A 13,772-nucleotide genomic window follows, 5' to 3' on the forward strand; every position below is an offset into this window, starting at 1 on the left:
TGTTGCACTTCGGGTTCCTCTTTCCGTACACGGTCGCCTCACACATCCTGTGCGCATTAAATCTCGTGGCCCTGCAGAGAGACGTGCTGTGGTCAGCACTTCTGTCGTCACAGGGCTGCCTCTGTCGGCTAATAAACCGAGGAGGTCCGGATCAGATTTATTTGCGAAGCACAAATAAGGAGAGAGGGAGGGTCGGCGGACAGAGTGGGCAGCGGGAACGGTGACACACCGGGGGTGCAATCACAAAATCAGATCTGCAAATTTTCTGGCAGCCAATTAAGAATATCTGTTAAATTAGGAAATCATGAGGGAGCAATTTGTACCTGCTGCTTCAATCGTTTTTTTGTACTCAAGATAAAAGTACATCAAGCGATAAATAAATATACGATGATACTCTGGTTTGTTTTATCTTAGCTTGGGTTTAGCTGATGAAACAATGAGACACGCTGACCTGGTGCCAGAGTCTGGATACTATTATTTGACTTGTCTTACTCAACAACACAAAGGACGAGATATATATATATATATATATAAAGAATACACTGGAGTTCATAACTGCTACAACCTTGCTCAACCTTATAATTATGATGTTCCATATCTGTGCAATTTACACATAACATTATAATTACATGCTCTGTACACGGTGAAAGTAATAATTACATTTATATCACTTTCAAACAAAGTGATCATTTGGTCTTTTAGTTACTTATCAACCGATAGGGCTGCAATAACACTGGTGCAAACATTACAATTGCCTATGTCTTCAAACAGACACAATTTTACACAGAAGAAGACAAAAAAGCCCAAATAATAAAACAGACAAAGCAAGTCATTTCAGCAATGTATCAAAACATTTGGACATTTATCCTGTTGTGAAAGGGACTATATAGTCTGATGGTGACTGGAGTAAAAAGAAGTAAATGTCTGGTGGCAGACCATCTGTCACAGGGTCTTTTGTCTATTTTACAGTCGCTTTCAAAAGCTCATAGCTTTAAATGTCATTTACTAGAGCAGCGTCCACTTCAAAGCCTCGTTTCAGCCATAATAGTGCTGTCAAGACTGGAGGAGCTCCATTGAAGATATTTTCCACCTGGGACGGAGATGGACACTTCTGTGTCATCCAGACAGAGAGAGACAAAGGAAATATCCCCTGTGATACCGCTAATACTTTCCTTCAAGTGGAGCAGTGCGACTCGCAATCAGTCCTCGTCCAGTCTAACAGCTTCATCCATCTCCGAGCCCTGGCGGGGGCCGAGGACTGCGCGCTAAGTTGATGCGAAGGGACGGACAGAGCCCGCAAAGTTTTACTTATCTGTAGTGTCAAGCTGCGGCAGAGCATCCACACCGCCAGCTTCCCTCAGAGTGACAACAAACTACACACCTGCGCTCCGGCGCTGCAGTCAAAGCGGATCATTAGAGGAGCAGGTTCAGGAGCAGACACACACATCCAGTTAAAACATAAATCAGGACCTCTCTTGTCTACTCATACAAAAGTTCAGACATAAAAAGAGGAAGCGAGAACACAACATGCTGCCAGCAGCGTCGATGCCAAGCCTAACCTTGGAGGAATACAAACAGTTCATCAGCTTCACAGGCAGCGGACATGGCCACTGGAAACAAGCCTGGGCATCCTCCGAGATTTCACTCTTTTCTACCCCGTCCAAAATTTCCACGTGGGGAAGAATATGATAATATTTATTCTACCTCAGAGCCCAGGGGGTATCTGGAAAAATCAATACTCTCTGCAAGAAACATTCTCAGAGCTGCTGAAGAGCGGCTCAGTCAGGAAAACGTACAATCATATCTGATCTGAGCGAGTGTGTGGGCACGGGAGCGTGCTTGCAGCGGCAGAAACGGAGGCACGACGCTTCGAAAAACCAGTACAAACAAATATGTCTCTTTAAACGGTGTAAAACAGCCGCGGGAAATAAACAATACATTCCCGTCACGACGGACGCGATTATCACTCACGACTTATTTCCAAGCCGACGAGCACAATGGTTGACCTTGGAAAGAAATTACTCAAAGATCTTGATGAAAAGGAGAATGAAATCGCTTCCTCTGCTCAAGCGTATTAAGCCGCTGTGAGCATGATGTGCGTCTTCACAGGCAAACCTTGAGACTAACTAAAGTAAATGGAATATAAAGTGAGCTGAGAAACAACCTCTATCTCCTGCAGAGCGCTTGACAAATACTGCTGTCTCAGATTGGCTTGACTCAGTGGATGTAAATAGACGGCTATAAACACAGTGGGCTCGCTCCGTACAACCGGGCTACGTCGGACGATGCTGGATTACAGTGAAAACATGCATCATTGTCAGTGTAATGAGTGGGGCGGCAGGGGACAGTGGTGGAGGAAGTGGGCTTGGTGTCACCTAGGAAGAGTTGACTGTGGGATGGGATGGGGGGATTGAGAATTACCATAATCACGCTGGCAGGCTCTGCAACGCACCAAGGTCACCCTGCTTCCTCAGACTCTGTTCAGTTCCAGGGGAGTGCATCAGAAACACAGGACCAGAAGCTTCGACACCGAGGTTCGTATATGCAGTGGTCTGCAGCTAAGGTTGGCTACGAAGACAGAAATCCGACCTCGCATACAACGCGGTGCAACACACACCACCAACAAGCCTCCCGAGTAAGCAGCAGACAATTGGTATTCAGCCGGCAGGAGACTCCATAGGCTCCCGAAAAGGCCTCCTGCTCTAAACAAATACTTCCAGGTTCATCTTGGGCCGATCAAATCAGCTGTTAAATATCTCCACGCCAGGGCTGGAAATGAGTCAAAGTCACAGATCGAGTCACATCCCTCTGGCACCGAGAGTGATTAATTGAACCCCTGGTTCTCAGACGCTTCCTCTCTCCCTTGTTCTGCCCTCCCTTGTCTTTTTTTTTTTATCTTTATCTCTTCCTCATTAACTGCGTTCGGTAGCTGAAGGTGCTGACGCAGTGAGAAGGCGCCTGTTTATCTGGCACAACTTTACTTCGAGATACACTCCTGTTTTCACCAGAGTTTCTGCAAAAAATGGTGTACCTCGGTCTCGGATTGTGAATCAGCTTTTAAAGCCGACACTTCAGACTCAATAAGAAGTGTTAAGAACACTGTGTGTCATTAATTATGTATTTGTATAGACGTTCATAGTTGTAGTGTGGGTAGCATCTTTCCTGTTCTTGATATACGTCTCCATATCACTTACAGACGCTGAACTTGGCTCATGATAATGTTGATGTCTAGGTACTATCAAGACATACAAGCAAATACTGAAATGTTTCTCATTGCCGAAGAAGACGGCATGTTGTTAAGTTTTTGTAATATTTGTGTAAGACGCTAGCAGGCGAACCTACGGAAGTGATTTTTCACTCTCCTCTCTATCTTATTGCTGTGAAATGGGAACCTTTTAAGAGACCTCTTCACGGTTTGTAAACAATGTGAGGGGCGGGGCTTAACTGGATGCCAAACATCTCAAACACTATAGCCTGCAAATGGCGGTTAGCGTATTAGAGAGCATACTAATACGCTCACTCCATCAGTGGTATCTTAAAAAGTTGACTCTGACTGATGGGACTACATTCACAGACCCCTACACTCTCAGTCACTGGATGGACTATTCGACCAAAGGAGGACACAGAGGGGACAAAGTCTGGTCTGTCTTTATCAAGTGAGGTCTCCCCAACAAAGATGTGGAGGGTAACGTAGTAAATGCAACTTTTTGATTTTTTGGTTATGGCACCAAAAATAAAACAGCAAGACGACATTATCATGATTGAAAGTGACAGTGTTCGCCTCAAGCTTCCTCCTGTTTTGCCTCCAGTCAACATCATGACGTCACAGTCACGTAGGCAACAAAGGGGTCTATAGGTAATCTACCTCGATTCCCCATATCAGAATCTTTTCATCAACACCTCTCAACTCTCATCTTTCCCACCACTTGGCATCCTGAGGCAATCCCACAAAACTAAATCAGTTGTGAGAGAATTAGTAAAATTCTTTACTGTAAAATGAGTTTCATCAGCGTTTGACAAAGGAAAAACTGTGACATGCACAGATAACAATGGAAAAGCTGGCGTGTGATCTTGAATGAATTTTCAGTCTCTGATGCAACCTCGGATCACTTTCAATCAAGGACAGACTTTAAACTTTCTACATGGTACCATGACTTTATAAGACAGACAAATTAATGGATTAAGAATGGAGGATTAAGAATCAAGGATATCACAGCTAGAAATCTTAAATGAAAGCGTAACTTGCAGCTCGTGTGCCTCGATCGTGCATCAAACATCAGCCAAACAGACGACGGACAGAGTCACTCTTGCCCAAGCACCAGGGCGCTCTACTCAAAGGCAGCAGATATAATCAGTTTAGCCTGCCTAGATATGAGCGTGCTTTTATACAGCAGCAGTTATATAACAGGTATGTGGACACGGTAGTGTAAAAGGCCAAAATAAAGGCTGAACACCTCCAGTCATTTAGAGAGTGAATAGGCTTTTGAGAGGAAGCAGGAACGATCATTGGGCTAAAATTAAAACTGACAATAGAGCGAGTCTCAGGGTGGCAGCAGAAATGTGACACTGCTGCAGACCTGCCTGATATCACAGCAACGTTAATCAAACACCCAAGGTCTGAACATTACGTGGGACTTAGCGAGGTGCTTTTAAGTAATGACAACATTAACTAGCTTGCAACAATGAGGTTATGCAGACATTTATCACGTTTCCATTACAATTTCCCATCAGGACACCTGTCCCTTCCTTCCTTTTGACTGAGGACACAGGGAAGCCATGGAAGCAGAGCGCTGCCTACAACAGAAAAACTGTATACAAAGAAGGGACAATCCAGAGTTCATACTATAGGTGCAGGACAAACACTTTTCACATCACTAATTCAGGAGCACCCAGTGTTTGGACTATTTTAATCTTATTTACCCAGGGACAGAGGTGCAGGAAGTTGTCAAATAACAGATTTACACTACCAGTTTTAGAACACTCCATTCTTTCTTTTTTGTTTATTGAAATGTATGCAGCTTAATGTCTCAACTGTGACTGAAATGAAAGCACAGACCAAATAAACAACTTAAGTTAAAAAAAAAAATATATATATATCATGGAATTAATTTATAATCCAAAATATATTCTAAACTTTCTACTAATCAATGTAACCATCTTTTCTGATTTACACCCGTAACATTCTTTCTTTCTAAAATGAAAATCAAATATTTTTTCAGACAGTTCTTCCCAGTTTTGTTGCAGAAGTTCCCAGAAATGTGTTTCACTCATAGAGTCCTTTGCTCTCACTCTTCTGTCCAGTCCACCACAAACCAGCTCCACGGGGATAAAGTCTAGAGACTGAGCCGTGAACTCTGTGTTTTTTAAGCTTTCCATCTCGTTTTTATCCTGAGGTAGTTGTGGTGTAGCTTGGACTGAAGTTTGGGGTCATTATCTTGCTGTAGGATGAAGCCCCGACCAACTATACCAGAGGATACTACGTGTTGTTCTAAAACTTTTTACCGGCAGTGTAACTCTCACATATTCCACACTATAAGAAGGCTCCATTCAAAAAAGCACAAAAGTTCCACACCACCAACTTTTGTTTAATAAAAAAAGAAAGTCAGAGAAAGGTCAAAGTATTGATCACTTGGTCTAATTGCTGCTTCCAGCTGATCTGCACTGTGTAACTGAATATAAACGTTTGGGTGGTGAAGATGTGATGGGTATTATTGTTCTTAAAGAGTTAATTGATTTAGAGTTGTTTAATTTAGCTGTAACTAATAAAATAAACCTGCTGAGTAAATGTTAAATAAGAGGTGTGAAGTCAGGGTAAAGTAAAACCATAACCCTGTCTGTTAAGAGTCCCCACCGGAGCCCCTGCACATCAAGGGCTGCGTGTCAGGTGGTAATGAACGGAGGCACAAATGTCAACCCTCTTTTAGGTAGAAAGCTTCAGCACAAATTATAATAGCATTTAGTAAAAGGCAGAGATGAAAATTTGCCGTAAATAATATGTGGCAAGGTGACAGCATGACGCCTTTACTGTTTAATTCATTTGTTGACAATCTGAGCAGCAAATTAAATGAGTCGGGGAGTCGGCTGTCAAATTGGGCAAATCCCTCTGCAGATGATACGCAGAATGTATCATCTGCTTCAATCAAGTGCCAGATTCACTCCCCGTAAATCAGGGAAGTTCAGCGAAGGCTCGATGCAGGTGGAGTCTACGGCTCCTTGTTTTTTCCGCCTGCATCTCTGGTGCTGATACTGAAAACGACTGGAGGCAGACTTCAAGTGGAGTGGAGCAACGTCTGTCACCAACGATACAGACGCCTCACCGATGTTACTAATTTCTACTGCGTGCACTTACATCCATAAATTCTGTCTCTGGACTGCTGCTCCAATCAGATTCAGTCCCTGCAGGGCCCATGATTTCTATATGTCTGTACAGTACATATTGCTTGTACATCTGTACTTTTATGGTCCAATATATCCTTAGTTTTTACCTTTTTAAAGGTCACTCTCATTAGCACTTCGTAGCATTTGTGTTTATTTGGATGTGTATTTTCTTAAACTTTTATTGCAGATTTGATAGTACTATAGATTTTTGTTAAAGGCCCAGCAAGGCAAACTAATTGCAATGTTGCACAGCTTTATTTGGCTAAGTCAATATTAAGCCTCCGTTCCCTTTAGCACAAACAATCTATAAATAAACCGAAACAATTACATTTCTTCTTGGGGAAAAAAAAGTGTTCATTTTCTGCAACGGGGAACAGAAGTGAAAGTTTTAAAGACGTTTCTTTCATGCCCAATGACAACATTTCCTTTACAATAAAACTGTTAAGCATTTATCCCAGTCTTTATTAAAGCTTTATCCCAGATCTATATTATGTCACATTAAGTATAGAAGATATTGAAGCTGAGTGGGACATACTTCCTGTCACCCCTCTTGCTGTTTTGAGAGACTGCTGGAAGATTTGGATTGTTGCATATATATAAGGATTTACAGGGGGTATACGTCCTGGTGCTCATACAGGACTAGGAGGTTTTATTGTCTGGCATCTGTGGATGTCCTTACACCACACCACCACACAAGGAAGCTGAAGGAGATTCTGGCTTGAGGGAAAGAGAATCAAAAAGCAGACAGGGGAAAAAAAAAAGGGACACCCAGCTGCTTTTCTATAATGTGGAGAGAGACTGAACAGTTGACTCCACATTCTACATTCATCCCGTGGACAGAATTCGGTTCAAATTCAAGTGGAGCTCTTCCTCCACTCTTTGTGAAGCAGGCCCATGAAGGATTACTGAGTGGACGCACAATGAGCAAGGACAAGGACTAAGGTCCGGGCAGCACAGTCAAAAAATAATTAACAGATTGTTCCTTTTGTCAGCACACATCCAAGGACAAAGTGTGCAATGTCATGCTTTATTTTCAGAGGGTGCACGGCAGCATCAGACCAACGCAATGGCATCAAAATCTGGCCATATCAAATATTCATATATGTGCGTGACACCACATTAGAATCGTTAACCTTATTTTCAGTCAAAACGCTGCAGAGATGTGTCTTCGCGTTATAAACTTTTGCGGTTTTCGAGACATCCTTGAAAAAAAAAAAAAAAGAGATATATTTTTTTGGGCTTTGAGAGAATACCCCGCAGAGGTGAGATTCTTACATTGTGCGAAGGCAAACGCACAAAGGCACAACACCTGCAGCGCGTTTCTCCACAAACGCACCCAGCAAGTGCAGCTACAACCCGAAAGCGCCGCTGCCCGACAAAAATAACAAGCAACATGCGTGCACTGCCGACGTGATTGAACTCGCGAGCTGGAAGGAGTCTGCATGCATATAAACATGAGACAGCCACGGGCAACAAAACCGGAGGGGGGGGGGGATAAAGAGTTTTACAGAACTAACTAAAGCACTGGGTAATTTCTAACAACCACATGCAGTCGAAAGTTTACAAAGATCTCAGGAAAAGGATGATCAAATGCAGAGTGTGAGGGAGAGAAGCAACACGTGGAAGCAAAGATTTGGATCCTGTATAACTGATATAGACATTTTCTACCCATCAATCTAGAATATATGTATTTCTGTTTCTTATGACAAGGTTTTTATCGCTTGAGGAGTGTATGATCATCCTTCTTTTGTTGTGATGCGCAGGTGAATGGTAAGTTCACACAGAAAACCCTCCTTCTTGATGAAGCTTAAAGTTTGGGTCTCAAATTCTCAACAGTCTCATCTTTTCATTCTGGCTTTTATGTTCCCTACAATGAGTCACCTGCTTGTTAACTTGCTAAACTGTTCACTTCGGGGCTTGTAAATGCAAACAATCTTCTCAGAACTTGCGGCTGATGTTACTACTTGAATGGGATTTTTTATTTTTTTATTTTTTGTACACCACCTGCCACGTCATAACTACAAACTCGCAAGTTCGATGTTTTTAAGGCAGCACAACAGAACCACGGTTGTATTAATGATGGGTGCCACCCATTGCTTTCTTGCGTTCTGAATCAAAAATACTCAGACGAGCCAAAATGTCTCCCGTGAATAAGGTCTATTAGCAAATTCTAGCATATTTATGGCATAGCAACATCATACCCAATTGCTCTCTTGCCTGTGCACCACCAGTATAGTATTGCAGAGCCAGTTTCCACATTACAGTACATTAAACTGGAAAAAATATATTGATATTGATGGGTAGAAACAGTACATCTGAGGCTGTAGGGAATTTCGGCCTCTGAACACAAACTTTGACTGACACCTGTCTCTTCAAATTAATACTCGGGCAACATCTTACAGTGTTCACTAAGACACATCAATATTCTCATGTCGAATCTGAGAATGTCAAACCAGGCCTATGTTTGTTTTGAGGGCATGCACATTTATTTTAGAAGCCGCGAAGTCAGCACGTGTTGTCCCCTGTTCTTCCTGAAGAGGCAGTAAAGCCGCTCACCATCTTGTGACTGTGACACAAAGCAGCTCCTCCTGACTGTTCAGGAGCAACCCGGCTTAGAACCTGATCAAGTGATCAAAGTCTGCCTGGTGTTGACTCAGATAATCGCGATGACGTGATGAGTTTAGCTCGGTCGAGGTGCGCGCCGCTTCAGATGCAACTTGTACTACACTGGTTCAGTTTGAGATGATGACGTAACGCGAGCGTAGAAGTCAAAGCAAAGCAGTTTTGACTGCAGGCTCTGCAGGTACAAATGTCACTATATGCGAGCTCCTCTGCTGCTTTATCCTCCTTTTCGATTCAGGCTGCAGCTTAAATCTCCAAACAGCATCTCAAACTGCACTGAAGCTAATTCTCCAGAGAGAAACCCTGCATTGCTCTTGCATTTTTCCTCCTCTAAGTCCCACGCTTGCCTCCTCGCTCTCGCGCTAGCTCTCGCTCTCTGTCATCAGCGCTAAAATAAATCAAAGCCACAATAATTCATGAGTGTTAAGAGTGTGCGCGGGTCTTTCTGCAAAGCGCAAGGATTTTTGATAGGCTGTAACTCAGTTTTTACTATCTGCAGAGAATTTGGATCTTTAGCCGCGCGGAAAAAAAAGGTCTCATAATCAGGTTACTGAAAATAATCATCATAGTTCAATATGAGTTAGACTATTGCTCTCGACAGTAATAAAATAATGGTTAGCAAAAGATTTATGAGATCTAAGACAACTGTGAAGATGAAAGGAACAAGAGTGTTATGCGGCTTTTTTTTTCATATGACTTATACAAATGAAATGTAGTTAATGCAAAAAAAAAAAAGTTCGGATTTCAAATTTCCAATCTCCAAACTGGCTTGGATGAGGATGAAAGTTAATGAGGTTACTTGTCAACAAAGAAGACAGAGCGCTGCAGTCTGACCTCCGGGCACTGTGAGTCACTCTCTGCTGCATTCGGTTTTCAGTTTAGTGTATTTACATTAGCTACTTTTTTAAAAATTATTTTCATTTTAAAGGCTGAGCCACCAGCCGGGTCAGATTTATCAAACAGGAGAGTTACAGATGTCATCCTGAGGACAAGACAGTAATAAATTAAGGTTAGGTTTCTATCCAGCAAACATAAAGTGTGATTAAAAAAAACCCCTTTAACTTGATAAATGGAAAAGCACAAATAAAACAGAAGACGAACCGTTTTTTGAGTCGCGAACTGTAGAAACGATGACAAGAGTTAAGCAAAAGATGTCAACATAGATACACCGCAATCCAGCAAAATCACATACACAGAATGAAAAAGAGGATAAACAGCCTTTTCTTGTTTATGTTGCGGGTTTAAAGAGAAAAAGTTCATATTGCTGCAATATGTTTAAACCTGTCTCCACCTTTTCTAACAATATCCACATGATGTGCTAATGTTCACTCACTTTTCAGTTAATATTTCAAAACTCACAGTGTTGTTTTTTAAACAAAATAGTAGTCACTGGATGTATCTCCAGTTCTATGAGTATGTGCATAGTCCTCTTACAGGCTTCACTACAGATCCCTTTATGGTTTGTAAACAATGTGATGTTTTTTGAGGGGCGGAGCTTAACTGGATGCAACACGTCTCAAACATTATAGCCTGTATGATATACACTCTCACTCACTGGATGGACGATATGACCAAAGGACGACACAGAGGGGCTGGCTTTATAAATTGAAGCCAACAAAGATATTACAAGAAGTAAGCTGAACCACTGTGGAGACCTCTGAAACATGTTGTGTTACCTAGCGGTTAGCATCAGCATTAAAATGTAACAAGAATTTCAGTCACGATTCAATCGAACCCATAACATTTTCCAGGTAGGAACTGATGATGCATTACATATTAATCTTATCTAATAAGAAGTGTGCGCATTGATTGTCTCACTCCAATGCTTTCTTTTAATCACCAAAGCCAAACCAAAGTTGTCTACGACTGGCAGTGGCTGGTATGTGATAAAACTTCAAGTTAGTGTTTTTGATTGTTCTGTTTTAGCAACAAAAAATGCAGGAAGACGACATTTTCATGGTTGAAAGTGACAGTGTTCGCCTCAAGCCTCCCTCTGTTTTGCCTCCAGCTAACATCGTGACACAGTGACGTAGGCCATGAAGGGGTCTATTGGCAAAACTGTGGTGATTAAACAAAAGCATAAAGCTAAATCATTTAATTCCAATCATAAAAGACTCAACATGCTTATTGTCAGGCAATCTCATTAAGTAGAAACAAGACAAGGGAAATCTTTGTGAGCTGCCTTTTTTATGTAAAACCTATATGTGTAAAAGACACTCACCAGCCAGAACTCCCGCCATGTAAAGAAGACTAATCCGTAAGATGCCATGGACCATCTCTAAAGGGACGCCGATCATCAGCTGTAGTAAAGCATTGAATCCCAACTGCTCTAAACTGAAGAGAGAGTACACATGAAAAAAACAGCGTTCAAATGACAGCATGTTTCATTTGCCCCTTCAACCAGATTTTAATCGACTGAGTTTTGAGGAAACGTGGCACGTGGAGGTGCACGTACCCGACGTGCATGAACATGTAGCTGAAGAAGCGCCACACTTGCGCACGGTGTCCGGGATGGTAGACCAGGGGGCTCTTCATGAAGTCGGGCTGATAGGTCTGCAGTACCCACTTGTTTAGCATGATGCCGTAGCACATGAACACGATAATCTGCAACACAGACATGACACCAAACTGTCAGCTCCCGCCGACGTGCTCCCTACACAAAAAGTGGAGAGATCCCACAGTGCTTCAAAAAAAAAAAAAAAGACAAATGCGACAGTTTCTTCTTTTTCGCATTCTTCAGCTGATGCTTATTAGACATGTCGAGACAATTACCGCCTCCACAAAAAAAAATAGCACATCTGGTTCAAATCCATTAATTTCTTTTCATAGAATAATGACTCATTGTCTCTGTGAATTAACATAAATGTGAATTGTTATTATCGAATTCTCATTATCATTACACACCATTCAGTGGCATTAAGAAAGCACTTGGCTTTCCTTTCCAAGAATTATGATGATTTCCGTGGAAATGATAATGTTTTTTGTTTTTTTTGAGAACCGAGCTTACTTTTTGCTGCTTAATTCCAACCATTCAACCATGCCAGTGGTTATCTTTTTCTTTTCTTTAATGGACATAATAGGTCAATTAATACCACCATGGTAGCCCGGGTGCTTACTGACCTGGTTTCTAAGTTCCAAAATCGGTGTCTGAACTAAATAATTATCGTGCAAGCTGAGTGAGGGTTTCAGCTTGGGAGGAATGGCATTAAATGCACCCACTAAGCCCTGACTCCCAAATGGTTTACCAGCTCATACTGAGCTCACGGTAAAAGCCTGTGATCAAAGGTGGAAAATCTTTTCAGTGGGTCTAAAGTGAACGACTGAGTCAACAGAAATCATTTGTAGGGGTTTGTAGCTCTGAGGAAAATATTGCAGGTCAAACGTTTTTAGTTTTACCTGAATCACTGAGGATAAATAGGTATGTTGTACACTGTGTGGCTTATCTAACGAGCTAAGACAGGTTAAAAGTGTCGTCCCCTAACCTGGACAATGGTGACAATGGCGATGAAGACGGGCGGGGGACACAGGCGGTTTTGGTGGAAGTACCAGCGCCGGTCCGTCTCGCAGGGCAAGATCTCGTAGGCCACATAGCGGACGAAACGTTTGTACAGACCCAGCCCCGTCTCGTCCAGCAGGATCTCCCTCTGCAGCGTGCGGCGGCCATTGGCGATGGCCCGTCGGAAACTGCTGGAGCGTTTGCTGCTCATCTGAGGAAAGGATGAAAAATAGAGATAAATAACTAAAATATTACTTGCTTAATTAGGCCGATGAGACACCTTGTTCCCACGTTATTTGTTTTTCCATGACTACAAAGGCGTGTTTTCAACTTTTTCAGTTTAGGAGTTGAGGGAAACACACTAATTTGGTTTCTTGGTGAGGGGAGATCGAGAAGTCCTTTTTTTTTTTTTTTAAATTCGTTGGCTTTAGTTCAGTTCAAACAAATAACATCTATGTAATTGAGCCAAACAATTTGTTAGCTTTGAACCGAGTCAAGCAAGCGGTTTTCTGTCATTATGCTAAGCTAAGTGTGCTAAACGAGCTACCAGACTTCTCAAGTATGACAGCGGTATGAGTCTTCTCATCTAACTTTCGGCAATCAAGCAAATAATTGCTTTAATAAAAGCGGAAACGTTCTTTCTTAATCTGCCAGCCCACTCGCTGTGTTAGTTTTATTGCTATACGATGACTTAATGTGTTTTTTTGGTGAGTCACACATCACTCTCGGCAAGACTGGAAGACACCTTACCAGGATAAACAGGTCACATTATCGCTCGCTGCTGAATTTCTCATCTCAGTAATTAAATCCAAAACTTTTCTCACATTAAGTGGATCAAACTTCAGCAAAGGAGGATAGTGGTTGTATAATCCGAGGGTAGCACGTCAGTGTGATTAATCAAGACAGGGAGAAAATAATGTTCATAAAATACCTATTTTCAGAGGCTTCAGTCAAACTTTAAATGTTGCTATTCCTGCTAAATTGTTATATTCCTCCACTTCTTGTGTTTAATCACTGTTCAAGTGTTAATACATAATTGGACTTTTCATCCTACTTTTTGTTGCATGCGCGGCCTAAGTGGAATCACTTGTGGTCAAAACTTAAATCTAACACAACTTAAATATGAAGCTTTTTCACACAGGAAGACAAATCAGTATATATTTAGCCTAATGACATAATCGCCTAAGTCATATTTGAACGATTTTAGAAAAGAAGAAAAAAAACAGAATTTTTAGCAAGTACATTGGTATTTTTATTGATACTCTAAAAGTAAGTC

The 13,772-nt window shown here is 41.8% G+C and overlaps 1 protein-coding gene across 1 annotated transcript in view; it reads right to left on the reverse strand.

Annotated features, from left to right (window-relative positions):
• rhbdl1 (rhomboid, veinlet-like 1 (Drosophila)) overlaps positions 1 to 13,772 on the reverse strand; it is a 42,721-nt gene that overhangs the window by 15,290 nt on the left and 13,659 nt on the right. Inside the window, exons 3-5 of the mRNA XM_047610020.1 lie at positions 12,483 to 12,707; positions 11,456 to 11,604; positions 11,222 to 11,334 (exon numbers count right to left, since the gene is read on the reverse strand). Of these exons, the coding sequence (XP_047465976.1) occupies positions 11,222 to 11,334; positions 11,456 to 11,604; positions 12,483 to 12,707 (487 nt within the window). The remainder of the gene's footprint in view (positions 1 to 11,221; positions 11,335 to 11,455; positions 11,605 to 12,482; positions 12,708 to 13,772) is intronic.

This window comes from Mugil cephalus, chromosome 16, assembly GCF_022458985.1.
Source record: "Mugil cephalus isolate CIBA_MC_2020 chromosome 16, CIBA_Mcephalus_1.1, whole genome shotgun sequence".
Taxonomy (NCBI): Eukaryota; Metazoa; Chordata; class Actinopteri; order Mugiliformes; family Mugilidae; genus Mugil; species Mugil cephalus.